This window comes from Vigna unguiculata, chromosome 3 (assembly GCF_004118075.2).
Source record: "Vigna unguiculata cultivar IT97K-499-35 chromosome 3, ASM411807v1, whole genome shotgun sequence".
Classification (NCBI taxonomy): domain Eukaryota; kingdom Viridiplantae; phylum Streptophyta; class Magnoliopsida; order Fabales; family Fabaceae; genus Vigna; species Vigna unguiculata.
The window spans coordinates 63,025,231-63,050,541 of record NC_040281.1 but is presented as its reverse complement, the minus strand read 5'-3'; the positions used below and the strand labels follow the sequence as shown (position 1 = coordinate 63,050,541).

The 25,311-nt window shown below is 28.0% G+C and overlaps 2 protein-coding genes across 11 annotated transcripts in view; both read left to right on the top strand.

Moving 5' to 3' along the window:
* The first annotated feature begins 12,034 nt into the window (after window positions 1-12,034).
* On the top strand, window positions 12,035-14,377 carry LOC114175830. Of its 2 annotated transcripts, none has more exons than XR_003602927.1 (2): window positions 12,035-13,350; window positions 13,816-14,377. XR_003602927.1 is itself a non-coding variant. In XM_028060646.1 (2 exons), the coding sequence occupies exons 1-2, from the start codon at window positions 12,090-12,092 to the stop codon at window positions 13,818-13,820; spliced, it is 1,134 nt and encodes a 377-aa protein (XP_027916447.1). In that variant the 5' UTR covers window positions 12,035-12,089; the 3' UTR covers window positions 13,821-14,377. The 2 variants fall into 2 exon arrangements, 1 of the variants encoding a protein (XP_027916447.1); XM_028060646.1 differs by having other exon boundaries at window positions 12,035-13,218.
* Window positions 14,378-17,826: 3,449 nt separating this feature from the next.
* The window catches only part of LOC114177371 (protein ALWAYS EARLY 3), a 31,367-nt gene continuing 23,882 nt past the window's right edge, over window positions 17,827-25,311 (top strand). The window contains exons 1-11 of one of the 9 annotated variants that reach the window (XM_028062687.1): window positions 17,827-18,002; window positions 18,109-18,255; window positions 19,411-19,454; window positions 19,646-19,796; window positions 20,073-20,171; window positions 20,417-20,479; window positions 20,903-20,980; window positions 21,967-22,153; window positions 22,417-22,667; window positions 22,756-23,137; window positions 23,769-23,846. In XM_028062687.1, the coding sequence (XP_027918488.1) occupies window positions 19,665-19,796; window positions 20,073-20,171; window positions 20,417-20,479; window positions 20,903-20,980; window positions 21,967-22,153; window positions 22,417-22,667; window positions 22,756-23,137; window positions 23,769-23,846 (1,270 nt within the window). In that variant the 5' untranslated portion in view covers window positions 17,827-18,002; window positions 18,109-18,255; window positions 19,411-19,454; window positions 19,646-19,664. Of the gene's footprint in view, window positions 18,003-18,089; window positions 18,256-18,638; window positions 18,661-18,699; window positions 18,719-19,356; window positions 19,455-19,645; window positions 19,797-20,072; window positions 20,172-20,416; window positions 20,480-20,902; window positions 20,981-21,966; window positions 22,154-22,416; window positions 22,668-22,755; window positions 23,138-23,768; window positions 23,847-25,311 lie in introns of those variants that run through there. The other 8 variants (XM_028062682.1, XM_028062689.1, XM_028062688.1 and 5 more) reach the window with 8 other exon arrangements.

Sequence of the window (25,311 nt, the reverse complement as noted above, 5' to 3'; positions counted from 1 at the left end):
AAAGGGTGCGTTGGTTTATTATCTGTGTACCCGCCAAACATGTCACAAAATTACCCAAATATAAAAACAGTAACATAATCTCCTTGTTTCATTATTAACTATTAACATTTCCAAATCACTTTTTTAGTAACCAAGAATCTATACACAGGTATTAAGATTCTAATATTATTCTTTCAGAAGATAGTCCCTCATAAATTAATAAATGTAATGTTAAAATTTTAAATAATTATTTTCAAAGTGTGACAAATTTTATTAATATTTTTTAAATGTGGTGGTAAGAAAAGTGATACAATACGGTGAAGAGACATTGTGTGGTGGAGACTACGCATTTGTCCTATTTATATTAAACAGAGAAAAAAGTAATGAATAAATTTAATGAGATAATTAATTAGTTAATCTTGTTCATGGTTGCGGGCAGGCGTTGTCGCTGAGGAAAAAAAGGAACACGAGTAGATGTCATTGGCTCCACGTGGCCGAAACATGTTAGATCTTCCTTAAAAGTGGTAATAAAAAGGTTAAAGGAACACAGCACTATGCTATGATGTTACTGTGGGATTTCGGGATCTATTCCCATATACATATTATGAAGTTCCAACTAACTGGTTTCTTCCTTACTTTCAGACTCCGGTTATTGAAGTTCAAAATGTTTTGTCGCACAGTGTATGATAACATAAACTTCCAACACTCGCGTGAACATTGGTTCGTTTCAACTTTGGCCGAATCGAATGGGAACAAATTATTCATGCATTTCCATTCGCTTCCACTTAGATCCTGTCTCTGCTTAATTGTGTAATGAGAATTCGTTTTATCGTTATCTTCATCGGTGATTGGTTAACACCGAGTAGTAGGTTTTGCAGCATTCCTATGCCCTCGCAAAATAGGTCAAAATTACTTTTTACTCCCTCAAAGTGTACTTTTGAAAGAAATTGTAATGTCAATGTTTCTCTTCTTTTTTTTTCTTAAACATGTATATTGTGTAGAATTCTCAAACCTACACGCTGGCATTTAACTTTGTACTTGTACATACATCATATAATTAAAACTATTATTCTTAATTAAACTCCAAACTTCAATATCCAGGGAGATATAATTGTTATAAAAATAATGATTTAGAGAATGTGCATTAGGATGCTCATTTTTGTGCAAAGTTCACCCTCAACTTAACTATTAGTTGTTTTCTTAGATTTGATTTTGCATCAAATTCAATTTAAAGTGAATTGAAATAAATTAATTTCTAAATACTCTTTCATGTTTGTAAAAAAATTTGAGGACTCTTATGAAAAAATATAATGTATTTTAAACAAAGATATATATAAATTTCTTTATCCTCCCCTTTAAATTAAATACTATTTTAAATACTACAAATAATATGCATAGACTTCTCTATCTCTCCCTCCATTTTTTAAAAAACCTTTTAATTTTGTTTTTATTAACATTTTCTTGTTTATTGTATTTGATTTTATGAATCATTTCACTCCTTTTTTTTTTTACATCAAAAGGTTATATAGTGAATCATCATGGTTAATTCTCAATTTCTTCTCTTTCACAACTTCCTCAAAATAAATTATCACTTGAAACCATCAAAGTTATATAAGTTTCATCATCATAAAAACATATTCCATTAACCAAATTATTCATCTATGTAAGAAATTGTCAATCTCTAAATTGACTTTCCAACTTTGCGATCACTCTCATTATAATTATCTTTCCTAATTGTGTGATACATAAGTGTTTAATCCTTATCCCACAATTCTCTATGTCCTTATATCCATTATTGTTTTAAATTATTAAAATAGTATTAGTTTATTCGGTAATATAACAATTTTATATTTTTATTTCTTTTGTCTTTGGTTATGTAACTTAAATAAATTTGACTTAATTATTAATCTAATCCATATATTTAACTTTATGACTTATTTTACTTATATTTTTTAGTAAATTGAGTATCAATTTGTTAAATAAAATCAATTTAGTTCTTTTATTAAATTGATGATAACATTAATTGAAAGTGTCATGTGTCAAAGTCTAAATCTTCCTATGCTAACTCTTTGATTTTTTTCTCCCTTCATCTTCATTTACCTCCCACCACCATCCTTCACACTCTTTTCAAATCTAAATATCAAAGAGAAACCTTAACTCAAATTCATTTTTCACCTTTGTACAATTTAAAATCCTAACATTTCCAAAATGTTCTTAATTTAGGCATTAATTGGTTGAAATATTTCCTTTAACTTCACTATTTAAAGAGTACAAAGATGATTCAAATATTCACAAAAACATTTTTAAAGGGTGTTAATGTTAATCTTGAAGTGAACTAAATTAAAATAAAATATATAAAAAATATAAAAAAAAACTAAATTATTAATTAAGTGAATTATTTAGTATGCACAAACATAATTATCATCTAATATACTTTTAATGACAATATTTTGGTTTAAATAATTAATGTACTTTATAATAAGAATAAAAAAATGATAAACTTTTATTCTTAAGATGAATAATTTTGATTTGTATTTATGTTCTTACCTGTCATCTGATTTTTATCAGACAAATTTTATATTTTAGTTTCCAATAAAAATTTCCATCACACTTGAGAAACTATTAGAAAGACTATATTATAATATTGTTTATAACTTTTTTATAATTTAAAGACATTTGTTACTAAAGTAGCCTATTTTTTTAGTCGGAGGTAAAAAATGAAATTAAAAATGTTAGACTTTAGTTAATCGTATAAAATAAAGGTTTTATACATAATATTTCATGAACATCTTTTCTTTTTTTTTTTTCAAGTCAAGGCATCCACTTCACTTTTTACACTTCCAATACACTATGATTGACTACAAGTACTATGTGCCATATATTTAGGTATTTGTTTCACAATTTTGATCGTTATAGTAAAAAATTCAGTTTCATACAACTGTTAAAGTTTATATTTTATTATATTCACACAAAAAAACTGTTTTTAATTACTTATGTGTTCTTATGAATCAGATCTTTCACTGTGTGATTTATATCATCCCACAAGTATATATTTTACCTTAAAAAAATCAATTATGTTCCCAAACATCATGGTTCAAAGTTTTGTCTATCATAATGTTGGACCTTTTTGATTGACAGTAATGCATAAAGACAACTTAACTGTTTTGATGCATTCTTTGTCTAGGAGCCTAACTTAATTATCACAATACAAAGTCTTAATGCTCAATTATATATATATTTTTAATATCTTTCTTATTTTCACAAATCCATAGCAGCAAAACCTGAACATTATTGATGACATTTCATTATTACAGTTATGGTTCATTTCATTGCAAATAAGTAATTTGTGCACCTAATTTTCAGATAGTAAAGACTTTTGTATGTTGTAATCTAAGGGTAATTGGTGATTGATTTTTATGTCTCTTTTTTTTTAATATATTTCTCAAGCAATTCCTAATTCCACACAAATCTCAGGACACTTGTTATGTGTTGAAACAGGAATAAATAAGCTAGGAAGATGTTATCATAAACACTATATTTACTTCAAATATTTAATATAGTTAAGTTTTCTTATTAAAAAGCAGGGTAGCATATGGTTATATGCTTGTATATATATGTTTACTGTTTTTTTATTATAATAAAATAATTAATATTATCTTTTGTTAAAATATTATTACATTTATAAAAATGATTATAAAATAATTTCTTTTATGATTTTATTAATATTTATTTTTTATCATAAATAACTTATTTATTTAAATACTTAAAAGATAATAATACAACGAGTTATATTGATAAGAGTTAAATTATTAATGAATTATGTAATTATAAATAATTGATAGATCTATTTAATGCTTTTAAATTACTCTCTATTATATTTATGAGACTCTTGTCATTATCTAAGAGTGTTTTAAAATAATAAAAATCATTTATATTTAAATATATATAAAAAAGAAATCTTTTCATTTATCTTCCGTGGAAGTATTTTCTTCCCAGTTTATGATTACTTTTTGAAATAAAACTATTATAAGATAAAATACCAAAAAGGAAAAATAAATTATACAATATTAGTATCCATATCTATTTAATACAAAAATTTCATATATAATAAATTTGTCAATTTTTATACACTATTTTAAAAGTGTGATATATACCAAGTTTTTATATTTATTCTGTGTAGCATACCTAGGCCATGAAGACAAATTAGTCACAGGAATCTCTTTACAGGTAGGCTATAAGGTATTGGATTCACAAAAAATTCAACTTTTTTTAAAAGGGTAAAATTGTAGTTTTATTTTGATAGCTCCAATATTTTGAAAATGCATTTTCTTTCGGCAAAGAAAAAATAAATCTTTTATATTAAGAATTTTTGTTAGTTTTAATAAATATCTCAACTTAATATTATGGATATCAAAATTATCCATATTTGTGAGTATTTGCGGATAAAACCAACAACGGGTAGAAAATTGATACCAACGAATAATGGGTACGGGTATTTTGTATATCCGCGTGTTAACAGGGCAGATATAGGTGTCATAATATTCATACTCGTACCTGTTATATTCTAATCTAAATTGAAAATTTTATTAAAACATTAACACATTAATTTTCTATGGGTTATTTTTTATCAATTGGTCTTGATAAATCTCTATTTATATATAAACTGTCATTTAACATTATTTAAATAAGTTATTTTCACTTTGTTTGAAATTTATAAGGGTTATGCAATGTATTTTTATTTGAATTTATGGTTAATTTTTTTTATTAAATATTATTTTTTTCTTTTATAAATATCCGCATATATCGTGGATATTTGTGGATATTAAAAAAATATGTGGATACTCACATAACGGATGGATATGAATACAAATATGGGATGAATATTTATCTAGCGGGTACGGTACATGGGAGCTACTATTCATATTCTATGTGCCTCGTTGACATCCCTACTAAAAACTTTAAAATCTTTTATAGTATGTTAAAGGCTTAATTAGTCGAATAGTACCACTTTCGTTAAAAAGTTTCAGTTTGGTACCCGCTTTTTAAAAAAGTTTCAATTTCGCCCAAATTTTGAAGAAGTGTTTCAATTAGGTCTCTTTCAGAACAAAATTATTAACACCGTTAACAGCGTGTCAGCCTCTGTTTTATTTTTAAATTTTAAAAAAAATTGTCAGGTGTCAAATCTTTTGTGTGACACGTGGCATTGTCAATGCTACATGACAAGGTACTGCCGTGTCTCTGTCAAGTGTCATTGTCTTGATTTCAATTTAGTCACCATATATGTCTATTTGTTTCAATTTATTCCTCACATATGTTTATTTGTTTCAATTTAATCCCCACCCTATTTGTTTCAATTTTGTCATAATATTTTTTTACAAAATATTGTCTCTCCCTTAAGACCAAATTTATTATTTATATAAATGTTATATTGATATTTGTTATTAAAAATGACTTACAAAATTAATTACTCATATTTATATTAAAATTAAGTAGTAAACGTCATAAATAACAAAATACGAGTATAAAAATTTCAATAATACTCATATTTTTTTATTAAAAATGATGTCATAACATATTATATTTTCTTTCTTAATTGTTAATTCATGTTTTGTTATTTATGACTTTTACCACTAAAGTTTTTTAATATAAATATAAATACTTAATTTTGTAAATCATTTTTTAGTAAAAAATATTAATATAACATTTATATAAATAATAAATTTTGTCTTAAAAGAGATACAAAATTTCTCTATTTTGAAAAAAAAATATTCTGACTAAATTGAAACAAATAGAATGGGGATTGAATTGAAACAAATAGAATGGGGATTGAATTGAAACAATGACACTTTACATGGACACTAACATGTGATAGTACCTTGTCACGTGGCATTGATCATGCCACGTGTCACACAAAGGATTTGACACATGACATTTTTTTAATTCAAAAAAAAACATTAAAAAAATTAAAAATAAATATAAAAAAACCATAGGTTGACATGTGGCACGCTGTTAACGGTGTTAATATTTTTTTTTAAAGGACCTAATTGAAACATTTTTTCAAAAGTTGAAACAACATTAAAACTTTTTTAAAAGCTGGCACCAAACTGAAACTTCCAAACGAAAGTGGATATTATTCGACTAATTAAGTCTGAGTTAAAATATTATTTTGGTCTCATTTTTTACTAAAATTTTAAATACTTTTTTAGATTTTTTTTTAGTCTAAATTAAGTATATATTTTAAAAAATGTGTAACAATTATTAACTTTTTTTTTTAATTTTAAAAAAAATTGTGATGTGTCACGTCAGTCAATATGGTGACATGTGTCAAGTCATTGTCTCAATCTCAATTTAGTCAATATATTTGTTATTTTGGCCCCATTTTAGTCCCAATTTTTTTTTACAATATTTCAATTTCATCTCATCCAAATTAAAACCAAATTTAAATTTTATATGAATGTTATAATGATATTTTTATTAACATTGATATTTTTATTAAATATTTTAACAACATTAAGTTTATTTAAATTAATATTTTTTATTAAACTTTATTTGTATTTTATTTGTATTTTGTTTTAAAATTTTAAACATATTTATTTTAACTTGTTAAAACATTATTTTAAAATTTTATATTTGAATTTATAAAATTGTTATTTTTAAACCAACTCTAACATTTGTATATAAATTATTGATATATAATATTATACAAATATTTGAAATACAAATTTACCAATGTATATATTAATAATTTTAAAATAAATTTTGAGGTAAAATATAAATTTAAATAAACTTAATATTGTTAAAAATGTGTAATAGAAATATCACTTTAATAAAAAAAATCATTATAACATATTTATATAAAAGTTAAATTTAATCTCAATCTGGAAGGAACGGAATTGAAATATTTAAAAAAATAATTAAGACTAAAATGAAATCAAAATAATAAATATATAGACCAAATTGAATTAGAAACAATGATTTGACATATATCACTATATTGACTTGACACAATATTGACATGACATTTGATAAAAGAATTTATTTTAAAAATTATAAAAAATACAAAAAAAAGTTAACACGTGATACATATTTTATTATTAGTATTATCATAAGAGAATAAACATGATTGTTATGTATTTTTAAACTTATGAATCTAATTAAAACTAAAACAATCTTGAGACCTATTTAAGATTTGAATAAAAAAACAGGATAAAAACGTATTTTAACATTTATATTAAAAAAACTTTCAAAGTAATGTTTGAAGTTTATCTTTTAATTTTTTATATTAAAGCACTTTGTAAAAATATTTAAGGTAACTTTTGAAAATTTTCAATGAAACTGCTATCGTTTTATGCAATAGTCAAGTTAAATAAACATTTTAATCTCAATTATTTTCTTACATAATTTGTATAGAAAATAATTTGAATAGAACTGCACAAATCAATAATTCTTTGGTATTATTAGTAGTGAGTATTAGAATTAATATAGAGCTTGTTTTACATCTCATGGCTTTTTCAATTTATAAAAGTGTTCAGCATTTTTATTTTGAAAGTTGGAGAACCATTGTGTAATTTTATTTTTTTTACCTTCCAATACTTTTATTAATAATAAAAAAACAAATTGTCACTATCTTTTTTTCCATAGGATTATATTACTGTATTTACTTCATTTGACCTAATAATGGTCATATATCATTATTTTTTTACTCGTTCTATATTCGTCAAACTTGCACTTGATTTTATACACTTTCTTACTTTTTATTGTTTTTATAATGAAAAAGTCTTCAATATCCAAGTTTCATTGTCTTAAAATATTCATATTTTATTATATGTTGCATCTCACCATCTTATAAATTTTATTCTCCTTTTAAATTTTATGACTCGTGTTTTGTTATAAGAAAAGTTGTATTTGATATGCTAAAAGATTCATAGTTCAACAATTAAAGAATGTTAACGAGTCGGTGATTTTTTAGATATACTTATTTTTCCCGTATAACAAAAGTAATAAAATAAACATATCATGTTAAAGGAATTTACTCGAAGAATTTATTCTTAGTGATAATATTTGTGAAAGAAGCTTATGGTTTAGGAGTTTAGGAAAGATAAATTACTGTAAGAATATCTTCGTACTCATGCATCGTTTATGTACCAAGAGAAAAATTATATATTATTAAGTGTGTACAAAATGTCACAAGAGGTATGTTATGTGTACACACAAAACTAGCTATATAAACCACGAGTAAATGAACTTAAAATATGGATCTATGCTAACACCTTGGTGGATCTATAAATAGATATTGTTCTTCCTCTAAAAACATAACAATTCATTCTCTCTTGTCTCATGTGCATAAATATGAAGTTCTTAAAGACAATAATTTTGTTGTATCTTAAGAAACTTAAGTAATATATCGTAGATAATTTTTTAAAGACAATAAATTTACAAATCTAAAGAATTATACTTTGATTACGATTTTAGTCTAACTTTTTCAATACTCATAATATCATCTATTTTTGTCCCAAAATATTAAAAACATCGTCTAGTTAAGGAGTTTAAATTTTATATTGCATAGAAAATGAAATAATTGAATATAAGAAAAAAAAACTATTAATACTCATAACTCATTAATATTCTTGCAGTACAATAGAAACTATACATATTTTCTTAAAATCTTGTAATAAATCAAAACTTCTTATGATTACAATAAAGAAAATAACTATAATTCATTTAATATTTTCATACAGTAAACTCTCAAAATTTTTTAAATATTTATTTATTCATATATCTTAAATTGATTATAACCCGGACTAAATTTGAACAAAGAGGAGAAGTGGAAGACTTTAAATAATGATGAAAACTAGACCAAATATTATTTCTCTCTAAAAATAGAAACAAATCAAAGACCTTTCAAAAAAAAAAAAAATCAAAAGTATAATTAGATCATATTTGATGGTGGTCCAAGAAGCGCGTTTGTGGGGTGGAAAAATCTACAATAACGTTATAGGAGTTGGTGACAATAAATTAAGGGCCAAGATGTGATGTGATTGTCCAATCAGACGGTAAAGGTGCGAAGGATGTATTTGGAGATTCGTACAAGTGACGCATAATACAATATTTGACCAACGTGCAATTACTCTGTTTTTTTGGTCGCAATTTCCAAATCCAACCATTTTCTTTCACTTTCACCTTCTATACTATACCCACCAAAATGTCGGTCAGATTTTTTGTTCATATATTTTTCTTTTTTTAATTATATAGTTTTACTTTTTACATATTTTTAGACTTCAAATATTAAATCAAACCTTCATCATGTCATTTTTTTTTGTTTTTGATAAAAAAAGAAAGAAATGAATATAATTAACATAAAAATAATAGAGATTTTGAAAACTCTGAAACTCGTTTAAAACTGATTAAAAACCCAACATGTTTTAAAATATTGTTTATTAATTTAAATATTAAATGTTTATAGTTTGTAGCTTCAAGGTAAAAAAGTTGCGCAGAATAGTTTTAATAGCCATGCCAAATTTGAAAATCAACATAAATTAATTTAAATTATGAAGACTAAAAAACACTTTATAATTTAGGACTTGAAAATTCACTCTTAAAGTTATAAGGCTAAGTTAAAATAAATAAATTAGAGGTAATAAATATTTTTTTTAAATTAATGTGCTGTAGTAGAATTTAGTTCAAATTTCAGAGACTACACAAATATTTTAGTGAACAAAAATTAATTCTTTTACACTATTATTTCAGTTGTATGTGAGAGATCAAAGCTGACATCTTAGATTTTGTAAGAAAAAATTTATATCTTTTAAAATAAGAAAGAAAAAAAAATTAGGAAATAAGATGTGTTTAACCATGAAATTATTTTATTTACGAAACCAGAGGTATAAATACAAATAAATATACTTAGAGTATCATTACATTAACCAATCTATTTATTCCACACGAATATAACAATAATTTTTCTTTCTTTCTTTTCACTTCATGCATTTCATTATCTCATTTTACCTGAAATATCTATCTATAATTCTTGTAAAGAATATTTAATTTAAAATTTCAATTCTTAATTCTTTTTAAATTTTGTAATGTTCATTTCTTAACAACTTTTTCAGTTTCATCCAATGTGCACCTACCCTGTTATATAAACATTAAGGAAAATGAGGTGTATTGAATTTAGGGATGCATATAGTAATATATGGGGAACATAAAGCAAAGGGATCCATTCTCGTAATTTTATTGAAGTTTTATTTGGTCATAACATTATTCGGTTTGAAGTCCAGTTGATAGGCCAAGATCCACACACGACACTGTGAAGAAAGCCTATTATCTATTTTATTTGAATTCTCCTTGGACCTCCAAACATTACTTCTACTCTCAATTTTTTTTTTTTTAAATTTTCACTCCTTAAAAAAAAAATACAAAAAATAATATATATATATATATATATATATATATATATTAACTAACCCTTCCTCAAAACCTTTCTTTCTACTAATATCCGACATTTAATATTTTAACAGATGTAAACATTCAATACTTTACCTTTTTTTAATATTTTTTTATTATGAATGACGATATTCAATATTTTATTTTATTTTACAGTTATCAAAATCTGATATTTTATTACTTTTTTAATTTTTTTTTCATTATAAAAGTCGACATCCAATATAATATATTTTTTATTTGTCAATGTCCACGTCCAACTTTTATTAAATTAACATTTAAATAAACATAATCATCTTTGAATTAGAATTTATTTAAACAAAAATAATTTATTAGATCAGATTTTAAAAAATAAAATATATTTTATTTTTATATTAATAGGTTAATATTTATTAATTTTAATTAAAAGAATATTTAAAAAAAAGCGTGAACCAAACTTTTCGGCTTTGTTAACATATAGTAAATTATATTAAAATTTTTATTTCTTATATTGAGTTAAGAATGAGAAAATAAGTGAGTCTAACCCATTGTAGCAAAGTCTTTTGGACAGTCAAAATGAGTCGAATAAGACTGATCCGTCATTGTAAAATAAGTAAAAAAAATTGCAACTCATTTTGTTATAGGAGAGTTGACAGACCAACTCGCCATTTTTTTATTTTATAATTTGTTAACTTTTAAAAAAAATTTTATATAATTTTGTTTGTATATATAAAACATATTTAATCATATAAATATTTTTATAAATTTTTAATTAATTAATTAATATTTTTTATTGGATAAATTAAAATAATTATTATATTTAAATTTTAAATTATTGTATTATAATTAATAATTAAAAATATGCAAGTCATGTCAAAATTTGTGTATTTTTTTATCTTGAAAACCTCTTCTTTTTTTTACATACTCTTTCACCTGCCTCCACTTTTCATCGTCACCTTCACCTACATCCACTTTCACCCCCTCACACTAATTATTCATTTTGCATAATTTTCAAAGAATAAAACACCACGGCATAAAAGAAAAACCTATTGATGTAATTTAAAAAACAAAATTTTCACCAAAGCATAAAGAAAAAGATGAGAGACATTTAAATCTCAATCTTATTTTTTAACTACCCAATGATAACCAAAAATGCCAAATTTAACTCAGAGAATCAAAATTAAAGTCTTAACTTAAAGTAATTTTTTCAATTCAGAGTTGAATATTTTGACCCATCCATATAAGTTAACATTAATTCAACGAAATATTATTTTATTTTTTAAACAATATTAATATCAATTTAACGAAATATCACTTTTATTTAACAAATATTATAACTTAATTGAATAAAAATCAAAATACAAATATCATACCTTTAAATATAATTGAGTTCGGCTGGAATTTTAAGTATTCCAATAAAAGAAATAAGCTAGGCATTAGTGATATATAATAATTATTTTATAATTACATATTTAGCATTTTCATAAATGAAATAATAATATAAATTTAGATATACGTCAATCTATAAAAGATTTTAAGATAATATATTTATATTTATATTTTTTAATTTATAGAAAATATTATTTCATGTATTTCTCTTCTCCTTCTACCGTAGTTAATTTCTCCTGTTGTACTTCCATTGTATACTTCTAAACCCTCCATACTCAGACAGAACCCTTCTCTCTGTCCAAATGAAGAAGTTCTCAACCCTAAGAATCCTTCACCATCGTCATTCTCTTCTCAATCTCAATCTCAATCTCAATCCACCATTCTCCGTCTGCTTCAATTTCAATTTCGCCACCGTTCCCCACTCTCACTCCTTCGTTGTCTCCTACCTCGTCTCCACCTGCGGCTTCTCCCCGGAATCCGCCCTCTCCGCCTCCCGCTACCTCCGTTTCGAGAGTTCTCAGAAGCCCGACTCCGTCCTAGCGTTCCTCTCCACGCATGGCTTCTCCGTCTCTCAAATCCACACCATCGTCAAACGGGAATGTCGCATCCTCCGCTGCGACCCCGACAAGGTCCTCCTCCCCAAATTCCTCTTCCTCCGCTCCAAAGGCGCCTCCTCTGCCGACATAACCCACATGATCACCACCGGACCCCGATTCCTCTTATCCAGCCTCGACAACCACATTGTCCCCGCCTATCTCTTGATCAAAAGTTTCGTCGACTCCGACAAGCAAGTCATCACCTGTCTCAGGCGAAACCTCTCCTTCATTGCCGACAATCGCGTATCTTCCAACGTCCAACTTCTCCTCGATAATGGCGTCAAACGCTCCAGCATCGCTATGATGTTCTCCATGTGGCCCTCTATCCTCTGCTCCTGTAACCTGTCCCACACTATTTCTGAATTGAAACAAATGGGGTTTGATACTTCCAAAACCTCCTTCGCCGTCGCCATGTTGGCCAAAAAGACTGTGAATAAAGCCAAGTGGGGCGACAAGGTTGAGGTTTTTAAGAAGTGGGGGTGGTCGGAGGAGCATGTGCTTGTGGCGTTTAAGAAGCAACCTTATTGCATGTTGACCTCCTGTGAGAAGATTGATGCCATGTTCAGCTTCTGGGTTGAGGTGTTAGGGTATAGCTCTTTGGAGCTTATCAAGTATCCTGTTATTTTTCAGATGAGTCTCCCTAAGAGGATTGTTCCCAGGTCTTTGGTTCTGAGGTTTCTTGACAAGGAAGGATTGAGGAAAAAGGGTGCAAGCAATGGCACGCCTCTACTCACGACGGAGAATGTGTTTCTGAAGAAGTTTGTGTATTGTTTTGAGAAACATTCTTCTCAGTTGTTGAAGATATATGAGAAAAGTTTGAATGAAGGGAATCCTGGTGAGGAGGAGAAGAATGTTTGCTTGTAGCATTGACTTACTATTCACTCACTCATATCTACTGAGAATCTGACTGGCAATTAAGTAAAAAACGAGCCTTTTGATGAAATGAGAGAATTTGTCATATTTGTGGGTATGAATTATGTTTAGTCTGGCTTTTTTCTTGATATGTTCTGATTGCATAGACATGTGGTTTAGTTAAATTATTTACCATGCTCATTAGCACATTGTGGTGGACTAAGGAAAGAAATGAAAGAAAATGTTGGACCAAGAACATTTGTTTGAAGGGGATTGACATGACTGCCAATTTAAGCCTCAACGGAGGTGGAATTGGTTGGCTTGTCTGTATCCATCTTTTTGAGATGAACAATGCGGCTTCTTTAAACCAGTAAACAGATTTCATGTGAATATTTCACATTGGAAAAATAGAGGCAAATAATGGTTGACTTGAAAGATGATTTAGTAACTTCAACGAATGTTTGTTTCTGTATATAAATTGCTATTGGTCAAATTCTATCTATATGCTGTTATTCTCACCTTCCTTGAATGAGTGTTTAGTATGGAGTTGTTAAAGATTTTGGCTTGTCTTTTGTTTTAGGGTGAAATGAGCTGACTCGTAGAGGTATTTTCTGCGTAAACCGAGGTAAAACACCAACTCTTCAAGAAACATATATGATGTTTTCTGCCTAGCCGTTTTTATTTGTTATAGGTGACTGTTCTGTGTGGATTGACTAAAGACAAACTACAAGAGTATTTATATTCTTTGGTGAGATGAAGTGGTTCAAGTTTTTTTTACTCTTGCAAGTCTGTTTCAAAATCAATTGGAAAGAGATGTACATAAACGTAAAGTGCGGAAAGAAGAAATTTAGGAAATGATGAACTCCAAAGGAAGTAGGTGCTAACACCAAAATATCAAACTGTTTGCCATTGAGTGCACTCCAGATGAAGGATTCAAGAGTCCATTGAAGGTGCCTTAAAAAGTTATATAATAGATATAGTATTTTAAGTTTGTTTCACAAAATTTGTTTATAAGGATGAGAGTAAATGATAAACTAGTTTATAATTGAGGTCATTTATATTGTATGGATGATAATATGATCTTATAAGTTCCTCAATTCGAATGTGCATGACAATAAACTTAAGACCCTGAGTTAAAAGAATTTCTTTTGCATTATATTCTTAGGTTAAAGTGTAAATAATATATGATTAATTGGGGTATAATAAGACCTTATATATATATATATATATATATGACATCTTAAAATGTAATATAATGAGACCAACAAAAAGTAAATTGAAACTTCATGTTGTAATAATGAAATTAAGATTTCTAATAAGTTAGTTATTAGTTGAAAAAACTTTTAATCTATAACTTTGAAATTGATAAACTACTTATTGGATTATCAGTTGTTGAAGAATGCACATTGACTAAAATAAGACCATATTACACTGGATGTTAAGTTTAAATCCTTTTTTCTCTCCAGGTGTTTGGTATAACTAACTCATAAATTACTAAATACATGTCAAAGACACAAAATGACATAATTATATATGGTTTATTATGTAAGAAAAAATCGTGTTTGTTTAGTCAACAAAATGTTATTACATACTTTATAAATAATGAAATTCTTATTAATTTTATAACATTTGTATTTTTTTTAAAGAGTAAATAGTGGGTTTTATACCAAAGATATTGACATATTTAACTTTTAGTATAATAAAAAAATTGAATTTTATTAATTTGATTTAAACTCCATGGTTAAGACAATTTAACATATTTGATTTTTATTAATCGTGAGAAATTTAGAAAGCAAAATACAGATGTTCCTTGAAGGTTAATTACTTATTAACATGATTTCTTTAATAAATGCATATGACAATTACTAAAAATAAAACACATAATTAATTTCAAACAAAATAATAAAATTAAAACTTTTGTCCTAAAATTGTAATTTTTTTATTGTACTAAAAGCGAAACAGGTTAATACTTATTATACTAACCTAACTATTTATACTTTTAAAATATTTTATATTTTTTTTTAGTACAAATAATTTTACAATCTAATAAATATATATTTTTTGTAATTTTTAGAAAAATAATTTTCTTTTTCTCAATTCAACTTATTATTAACGATGTCAAAAATTATCATGTCAGGTATTATTTAATTTTTTTTATAAAATAAAACATTTGAATTAGTTTAATTTACGCTTTTTACAATTAATTAAAAGTTAAATAAAATTCAATATACATAGGTGTTAATAATAATATGGAGTGTATGAAAAATAATAAGTTCACCCAACCACAACTTTCTATTATTATTATTATTTTAATTATATAATTTTATAATAATAATAATATTATTATTATTTATAATAATAATAATATTATTATTATTTATAAAATTATAATATTATTATATATTATTAATTATATTATTATAAATAAATAATTATATTATTATAAATAAATAATAATTTATTATTAATATATAATAATATCATCATTAAAATAATAATAATAATAATAATAAGGTTGTGGTTGGGTGAGTCATTCATACACTTTCACATACTCTATTTGCACTTTCATATATTGAGTTTTTAAATCCTTTTTCTAATTAATCATACAAATTGTGGGTTAATCTGACATAAGTATTTTATTTTATAAATAAAGTAAATAATACTTCAAACACTGTTTGTTGGCTAGAATAAACTTTTACATTATTAAAAAGTAATGACCAAAATTAGTACTTTTAAAGTTCAAGGACCAAATGATATACAAGTTTCAACTAGATATTATTGTCAATTTTACTTAATATTTCGGCGACCAAATATATAAGTGGGTAATAATAAATAAATAAAACTAAAATGCATAAAATAAAAATAGAATAACATTAAACAAACTAGAAACTGAGTTACAAATTATAAATTTAATGATTTAATTATGTTTGAAGTCTAAATTATAAATTTAATGACTTAATTGTGTTTTAAGGTCTTGTTAAATTTTGGAAACTTTCAATTAAGCTATAATACATTTTTTTCATATATTAAATAGTCAACAAATTTATATTTTTCAGTTATCACCACATGTTATTTTGTTATTTTTAAAATTTATAATTTTAAAATTTTATAATTATAATTTATAATTTATAATTTATAATTTAATATTTTATAAAATAACACGTGGTAGCAACTCATTAGAATAAAAATAATAATATAAGTCACTTAACAACATCCAATTTAATCATGAGAGATTAATTGAAAAATAAACAATGATATATTGACAACTAAATTTCGATAATCTTCTCTTATAATCGAGGTGACATCTTCTAAGTAATCTCAAAATATAAAAAAAAAATGAGAAAAAAAAATGAAAAGCCACTTATAAGATGAGTTGGAAGATAAAATTGTCAAAATTTAATTCTTAAAACATATTTTTATTTGAAAAATATAAATCTGTTAATCACCATAAAAATCAATTGAAAATTTATAAATTGATCAAGTACTTAAAAATCAACTTTAATTTAAAAAAAAATAGTTAAATGACCTCATTGAGTACACTATTAATATTGCTTGGAAGTTATTGAAAGTTGTGATTTTTAATTACAAAGGGACGATTGACGTATAATATATTTTTGGGTCTTGTTAATCAATGTCCTAAGGGCACCGATTAAAAATAATTAATATGCATTTGAATCTGGTAGAAGTTTGTTGTTAACTTTGATATTAAATAAAATCTGACATGATAACAATTGATGCAATTTAATTTTATTTAAAAAAACAAAAATGCCCACAAGTATTTCAATTGTGTTTAATATTTTATTTAATGTTCAAGAATAAAAGTTAAAAAATAATTAAATGATAAAACAATTATATTTTAATATTGGTAAAAATTAAAATACAATTAAACATAAAAAGTCCAAATTAATAGAAAACCAACAAAGAATGATATTAAACGTCTAAAAAGTAAAAATAAAATAAAATCAAAGTATCAATTTGAGACTTCATTAATTTTCATCTCTGATTTTCTCGATAATTTTTTGCAACATTCCTGTTAATTTAACTAAATATCAAGAAACAAACAATATTCCAATATCTAAAATTATTAATTATAGATACATAAATGAGTAATATAAAAAAAATTTATCTAAACATTAGATAGAAACCTTAAAAATTTTAAAGTGTTTATTTTTATTAGAATTATTGTTTACAAATTTCAAAAGATAATTTTACTTTATAAAATTCATGATATTTATTTATATTATTTTAATTAAAAGACTTAATTATTATAATTTTTGATATAAAAATATGAAACCAATATACATTAATTATTTCTTAACTGATGGTATAGTAGAACTAATTATCTCAGAGGATGGTTATCATTCTCCTAAAATTTTTGAAAAGAAAAACAATTTAATTTTCAATTATTTTTTTTTGGGTTGACTAGTTTGAAGTAATAGTTAAAGTTGATGTTCTTGTTTCGCTTGGGCGTTTCTCGTTTTAAATTTTATTTGGGGAATAAATTGGAGGACGTTATTTGAAAGAGGTGAGAAACGAAACAAAATAAGAAGAGGAGAAAAATAAAATAAAAGTAATGGTACTATTATTTTAAAGTTTCGCGGTTATACCCCCGATTTCATGTTTTGTTTACGCCAACAACGACGCCATCACAACTGGAGAGTTGTTTGTTCATCATCCTCTTCTCTTAGCATTTGTGCATCGACTGCTTCACTGGCACTAGATCCCTCTCTCGCAGCTTCCATTTGCAACTCAGATTCTCTTTGATCGGTGAGCTTCTCCTTCTTCCTTTCATCTCTAATTCTCTTCACTTCCTTTGGATTTCGAACATGCTTTTACTCATTCTCTCTTTGCAAGGGCTTTTCTAACTCCTCAGATTCCCAATTCCAATCGCGTCTCGCTAGATCAGAGGGGGAATTTCGTGGAATATTCCAATTCCGCGTTTGCTTTCGGCTTTCTGAACTCAAATGCGGGGTTCGGTCGGTCTTAGGGATGAATTAACTGAATCACCTCGTTTCTAGCTGTGAGTTTTGAATTCGTCTTCTTCCTCGGACCTGCCTTTGCTTCTTTTTCCTTTTCTCAGCTGATGAACTGCAGTGTGGAGCTCTAATTTTGCTTTTTCCTGTTTCTTGTTTTCGCCGAGACTTCCTTTTTCGATTCTCTTGTCGCTGAAGTAAAATTCAAGCTTCGATGTGGCTTTTATGTTGTATTGCTTTGTGTCTGCATGCTGTGTGTTTCTGGATTTGAACCGGCGAACAACAGTGAGACAAATTCATCCAGTGTTTTGAAAACGAGGGATGGCTGAGATTAGAGAGTTTGGGTGGGATACATTCCTTTCTAGATGTTTCAGCATTCTGCTGACTATTTTGGCAAATGGTTGCAGTGATGCTGTTAAGGACTCCGAGTTTTGCATCTTTTCTTTTTGGAGGTGAGGATTGGACTTAGAAAATCTGTCAGCGAAAAGGTCTGGTGCAATACGGGCTAAGGTTTGTTGTCCTTTGTTGGTCATCATGCTGCATGCACCCTCCACAGAGTGCAAGAGCAGTGGGACCTCCTTATAGCTGTTGACTAGCCTGTCTGGTTTCTAGTAAAGGGATAGGTTATCTTGTTATTTTATCATTTTTTTCCTCATTAATATGTCCTTTCCAATACTTTCATCATTCAATCTTTGTACTATTTCCAATCTTAGAGAATTTCCATATTCATTTTTCTCTCTATGTGCTGACCAAGGTAACTTGTTTTGCTAACAGTATATCGTTGCTTTGTTCGGTGTCAAGTTTTATTGTCTAAGCTGTTTTTGGTTTACTTTAGTATTAAGACTCTAATTTCCGTTCAGCGTGTTCAATTTGTTGTTTTGCCATAGTACACTCTGGTACCACCTAACCTAGTATATGGTACAGACAAATGTTTTGTAGTTAAAGTGATTCTTAGGTTGGCATTAAGTTTGGATCATGTTGTTTTGACATACGGTGCCCTATACTGTAGCTGTAAAACTGTGCATTATATCTTCAATTTAAACAGATTATTTGTTTTCTTTTGCGAATACCTACCCATTACTAGCTTATTGTAAAACATTCTATTCTCTTCATTATAAGTCCTCAGGCTATTTACTTACAATTATCAGGATGCATCTTCTGGTTTTTGAACCCGTTATTCTTCATCAACATTATCTGTACAGGGAAAGGAGGTGACATTTCAGTCCGAGCAGCTTTGTATTCTGGAGTATGGAATCTTCTTTTCTGTGAACTCCCTCCCCTTCCCCCTCCCTCTCTCTCTCTCTCTCTCTCTCTCTCTCCTCTTACTCTCATGATACGATGCAATTATTTTTTTGTGTGCCTAAACTGTTCCAGTGTATTTACTTAATTAGGCTGTATTTGTTTTTTTTACTCCTCTGTTTTCCTGGTAATTTTCAGACAATCAAAGAAATCAGTTATGGCTCCATCTAGGAAATCTAGAAGTGTAAATAAGAGGTTTTCCAGTGTTCGTGAGACTGCATCTAGTAAAGACAAAATTACAGAGAATGCTAGCAAAAATAAGCTGAAGGCGAGTCCTGGTATTCAGAAGGTAATTTGTTTCTTTACTTCTTTGAAAAGAAATTCTTTTTCATACGTTATACATTTACTGAATTAAAACAGAGGAAGAAATTTCCCCTTTGCTCTTTATGGTTTGCCTCTCAGTGCTCTTATCAAGAAGTCATTATAATATATTAAAATATCTTTCTTACATTTTATCAATGTAAAGTTGGGTAGTAAGTGTTTTAAGAATTTGGTTAAAATGGTTAGGTGTTATGAATTTTATTTCTGAAGATGTAATTATTTATCAAATTTCAACCTTACGCAGAAGAGAAGATTGGCTGACATGTTAGGACCACAATGGAATAAGGATGAGCTTGGGCATTTTTATGAAGCTTACCGTAAATTTGGGAAAGATTGGAAGAAGGTTAGTTATTGTTTCATAAGTTGCTTCTTATTGAATAATGGTTAAAGATCAAGTCCCACTGTCAGGTATTTTTCTAATAAATGGGCTATACACATGTAGTAAATACTGCTTAATGTTCCACTGGAAATTGAAGGTCCAAGGTTGTGTCTTAGTTTGTTAATCTACCTTTTTCTATGCACTGCAATTTTCCAGTGCAATTTTATTACTAAACATGTCCTTTTCAGTGACATTTTGCCTGTTTACAGGTTGCTCTTGCAGTACGTAATCGATCTGTGGAAATGGTAGAGGCACTGTATACTATGAACAGGGTAAATGCATTACAAGCATCAACATCCTTATTAATTTACTGATATTTCTAAAATGCTTGCACCATGTGTTCCCTATTTACATAAAATTTTAGATTCTAAAATACACTAAAATTTCATGTATAGAGAGATATGTACTTAGGCTGTACTTTTTAGTTTCTTTTAATATTTTCCGTATTTTTCAATTGATGAAATTATTCTTTTTCTTCTATATGTCTGGAAAACAAGATTTTCTCACCTCCATAATTTCTGGTTTGAGCAAGTGAATGTTTAATATTTTTTTCCTTAAAAATCTAAATGAAGATAAAGAAAAGAGACATAAAAGAAAGAAGCTAGATCTCTTCCTTAAAATTGTCAATATTGCACATTTTAGTCAGTGGTATATGTTTGTAAGACATGCTAACCTTTGGGTTGGGTTTATTTTAGGCATATTTGTCTCTCCCAGAGGGTACTGCTTCAGTTGTTGGACTTATAGCAATGATGACAGATCATTATAGTGTACTGGTAAGAATTAATTTAAAGTTTTGACTAAATTTTGGTAATATTTTACATTGGTTTTCGAGATTTTGTAACCTTCTTGTGGTAGCTGTTATATAAAATTTCCATCTCATTACAAATCTTTTTCATAAGTTGAGTGACGAGAAGAAACTGTATTATTCAAGTGTAGTCTTTGTTCAAATTGTTTTAAGCACTGTTTCTTTTTCAATGAGAGTTTTTCCATTCACTTCTGCGATGATAGGTACATTATGATTGGAATTTTGGTAATCTGCAGTGTCACTTGACTTTGTTATAATTGAAATCTAAGGTCTCTTCTGTCAATATATGTACATCCACTTACTTGTCAATAAGTAGATAGAAAGGATAAATGGATGGATAATTTAGGTTGCCTTGCATAGTGTTCTGACCAATTGACTAAGAGTTTATTTATTTGATAATGCCTTTTGATTTTAAAAAGATTCTTTTTATTGTCAATTGTCATGGAGGTATTGAATTTGGAGGGAGAGAGAGAGAGAGAGTCTAATAGGGTGGAATTGCTTAAGTGACATTGATTGATTGCATAGTACTTGTGCAGAATATATATCTAGCTATATACAAATGGATTCTTAACAGACAAAGTGGAGAGATTTCCTAGGGCGAAGAGTACATGGGTGCTACTTCCTACATTTTAAATCCTATGAAAACTTAAAATGCATTCGACATGAAACACATGAATTTGTTTAAGATATGATATATGAGTTCTACCAAGAGTGTTAGTGAGCTTTCGTCTATTTAAAACTGGGTTCAGGATGTAATAGTTTGTTTATCGATTTGGAATCCAATTCCACCCTCATGAAAATAAATCAATAAAAGAAAGACAAATTTCCTTCAATTGATATGCGGTGGCATTGGTTAGGTTATGTTATAAATTTTGTATAAATTGCAATAGACAACACGACCAGTATTTGACAACTGTTCTTAAGCAATTAAAATATGAGTAATTTAATTGTCAGGGAGGAAGTGACAGTGGTAAGGAAAGCAATGATGATGCAGAAATATCTAAAAGGCCTCAAAAGCGTTTGCGGGGAAAGCATCTAAGTGACAATAAAGCATTAGATGGGCACTTTTCAGATCATTCTCAGTCACATTCTGTTGCATCAGGTGATGGTTGCCTGTCATTGTTGAAGAAGAGACATTCTGGTGGGTTAATATACCAAAATACATGTTAACATTACCTTGGCATCACATTTCTTTTGTACCTCTTCAATTTTTTTGGGTTTTCAACCATTATTTGTTACAATAAGATTGACCGAAGTTTGGATGAATTTCCCTCTTGCTCTGGATGTTTGGCTGCTTGCCTTTGAAGATGTTATATTTTGTTTTGTACATAATGAACTTTAGAAGGGATATTTTTTGTCTTGCTTAACAAAACCTATTAATTTGTTTGTGATTTTTTTTTTCAGGAATTAGGCCACATGCTGTTAGGAAAAGGACTCCCCGTGTCCCAATTTCATATTCTATTGGTAAAGATATTGGGGAGAGGTTTTTTTCATCTGCAAGGCAGGGTTCCAAACAAATGGTTGATACTAATGATGTTACTCATAAGATTGCATTGGCATTGACCGAGGCTTCCCAAAGAGGTGGCTCTTCGAAAAATTCTGGATCACCAGATAAGAAATTTTTGTCTTCACCAGGGCTGAAAAGTGGGAAGAAGGTAACAAGTTATTTCGATAAAACCACCAGTTGTCTTTTTCTGTTATTTCTTGTAATGAACAGTAATTATAGGCAGTTACTATTTTCAGCATTCAAAATCAGAAAAAGCTGGATCCAAGTTTTGCAGTTCTGAGTTGGATGATGGTAGTTCTGAGTTGAGTTTGGGAAGCACTGAAGGTAATAATGAAGACTACTCTAGAAAAACAATTCATCGCAGTGGTAGAGAAATTACTGGAAGAGGAAGGAATGAAGAAAAGAAAATAAAACAATATGGGAAGAATTTAGAGCCTGAGGGGAATGAGGGGAATTTAAACAAGCATTTGAATGACATAAAGGAAGCCTCCAGTGGGACAGATGATGGTAAAAATTTTATCAAATCCAACTTCAACACTGATTTTGTAGATGCAAAAAATGCAAGGTCCTCTTACAAGGGTTCCAGGACGAAAAGTAAAAAGCCACTGTTAGAGAAAGGTATTTGGTAGTTGTTTTAATTCCCATTCCTCATTCAGTTGGATGTCTTTTAATTTTTAACTTTATGTTTTCATCTTTCAAATTGTTTTATATCACTTTTTTTTGGAAGCTAAATTCTTTCGTCCATGAAATATTAACATGCACAAGAAGTCTTTACAGGCCTAAAATTTTATTGGAAGGTTGAAACATTAAGTGATATATGCATTACTAAAACCTTTTTGCTGGGCTAAAAGTTTCAAAATTTTGGTGGAAGAGTTGTTGTACTTGCCTACTTGGTGATGTTTGAGCAGGAAAAAAAACTTGTGTATCTATTTTGTTTTGCTTTTCATTATTGAATAGGATCTGAGATAGATTAATTGAATTAGATGTTTACACGATGCAACCTCTAGCTTTTTATTCTCTTAAACATTAAAACGTTATATTGTTAGACCTTGAACCTATTTTTTTATGGTAATAGTTATAGAGTTTGCTTGAACTTTTGGAATTCATATTGGTTTGCCCTGTACTTCTTTCACCTGACGACCACTTTCCTTGGGTTCAAATACTTTCCTGATATTCTTCCAAACTTATAATAAGTTTTTGTTAGTGTTATCATTCACCACTCCCTTTCCCGTTGCTTCTTTCTTTGTAGATGAAGGTTCTGCTTTTGATGCTTTAAAAACTTTGGCTGATTTGTCTTTGATGCTGCCAGTAACAAACCCTGACACTGGTAAGACATTTAAGTTTTATTTATAAAATATTAATGTTAAAGTATTATTTAAATGTTTTTTTCTCTCATCTCCCGTAGATCAATCTGAATAAATAATAAGTTTGCAAGTACTACTGTTTGTGGTTATATGCACCTATCCCCACCCTTTCCTTAACCTCATTAATTGGCATAACCATTCATTTACTCAATCAATGATTTTACAATGGAACTATAATCCGTCATGTAATTTTCTGTTATACGGGTCGAAGATTTTGTGCATGGTAAGGCTAAAGCAGTCTTCACATTTACAATTTGAATCTTCTATTCAAGAGACATGCTAACTAAAAGTATGTAACTATAAATTCTAGATGTGCATAATAATATGAATGCTTGAAAAACAATTGCTACTAACAAAGGAGAGTCATCACTAGTTAACATTAGAAGAAAGTACAGAGATACAAGATAAATGGTCCAAGTAAAATTCCCTTGCCCCAAAAATACAAGCCAAAAACTGAAAGAAAACCACAACCGGGGCTCAATTTTAGTATTAGTTGGATCCATAATCCTATCTGTAATGGATGTGCTTTTAAGTATGTCTTTTTCCTGGTGCATACTTTTATGTTATGAATCTCTTTGTGGCCTCTCCTTTGTGATTTCATCATGGTTGCTTCCTTTGCTGGGATGCACTATTCTATGCATAAGCTTAGAACTGAATGCTTAATTAGTGAACACACTGAGCTTTTATTGTATTCACTTTAGGGAAGTGAAGAAGGTGGAGATGGTAGTCAGTGGAGAATAGGTAAAGGATAGCTTGTTGCTAAGCTGGAAAGGGCCTCCTACTAAGTAGTGACAAAAGCATAATATGAAGAGGAAATCTTGTGATACAATAATAGCAATAAAAGTCCTATTCCCATAATTGAGATCTTCTATATGTTGGGAAGTCCCACATCACTTGACTCAAACCTTAGAATGTGACTTACACATTTGTTGGATGACTTCGCTTAATGCTAATTTTATTTCAACATGGTATCAAAGCCTTTCAGTGGTCTTCTTTGTGTGTTCAAATTACCTTAATTGGCTATCTGTTATGTCTTTCTCAATTTGTGTTACACCAACATATCCTTGTATACAATTATTTTGTATCTTTCCTTTTCGTGTGGCCACATGTTCGTCTTACCACTCTCGTTTAGGCTACTCCCTTCTTTTCTCTTGTCCCTTTTAAGTTCACTATTCACTACCATAGATATACAACAATATGATGAGGTTTCACTTTCAGCTTGGTAGGTCTTTTTGCAATCACAAACACTGGATGACTTTCTCCATAGTTGCCATCGTGTTTGTATGATAAAGTTTCACTGTCAGCTTGGTTGGTCCTTTTGCAATCACAAACACTGGATGACTTTCTCCATAGTAGCCATCTTGTTTGTATGATTGAGTTTCACTTTCAGCTTGGTAGGTCTTTTTGCAATCACAGAAACACTTGATG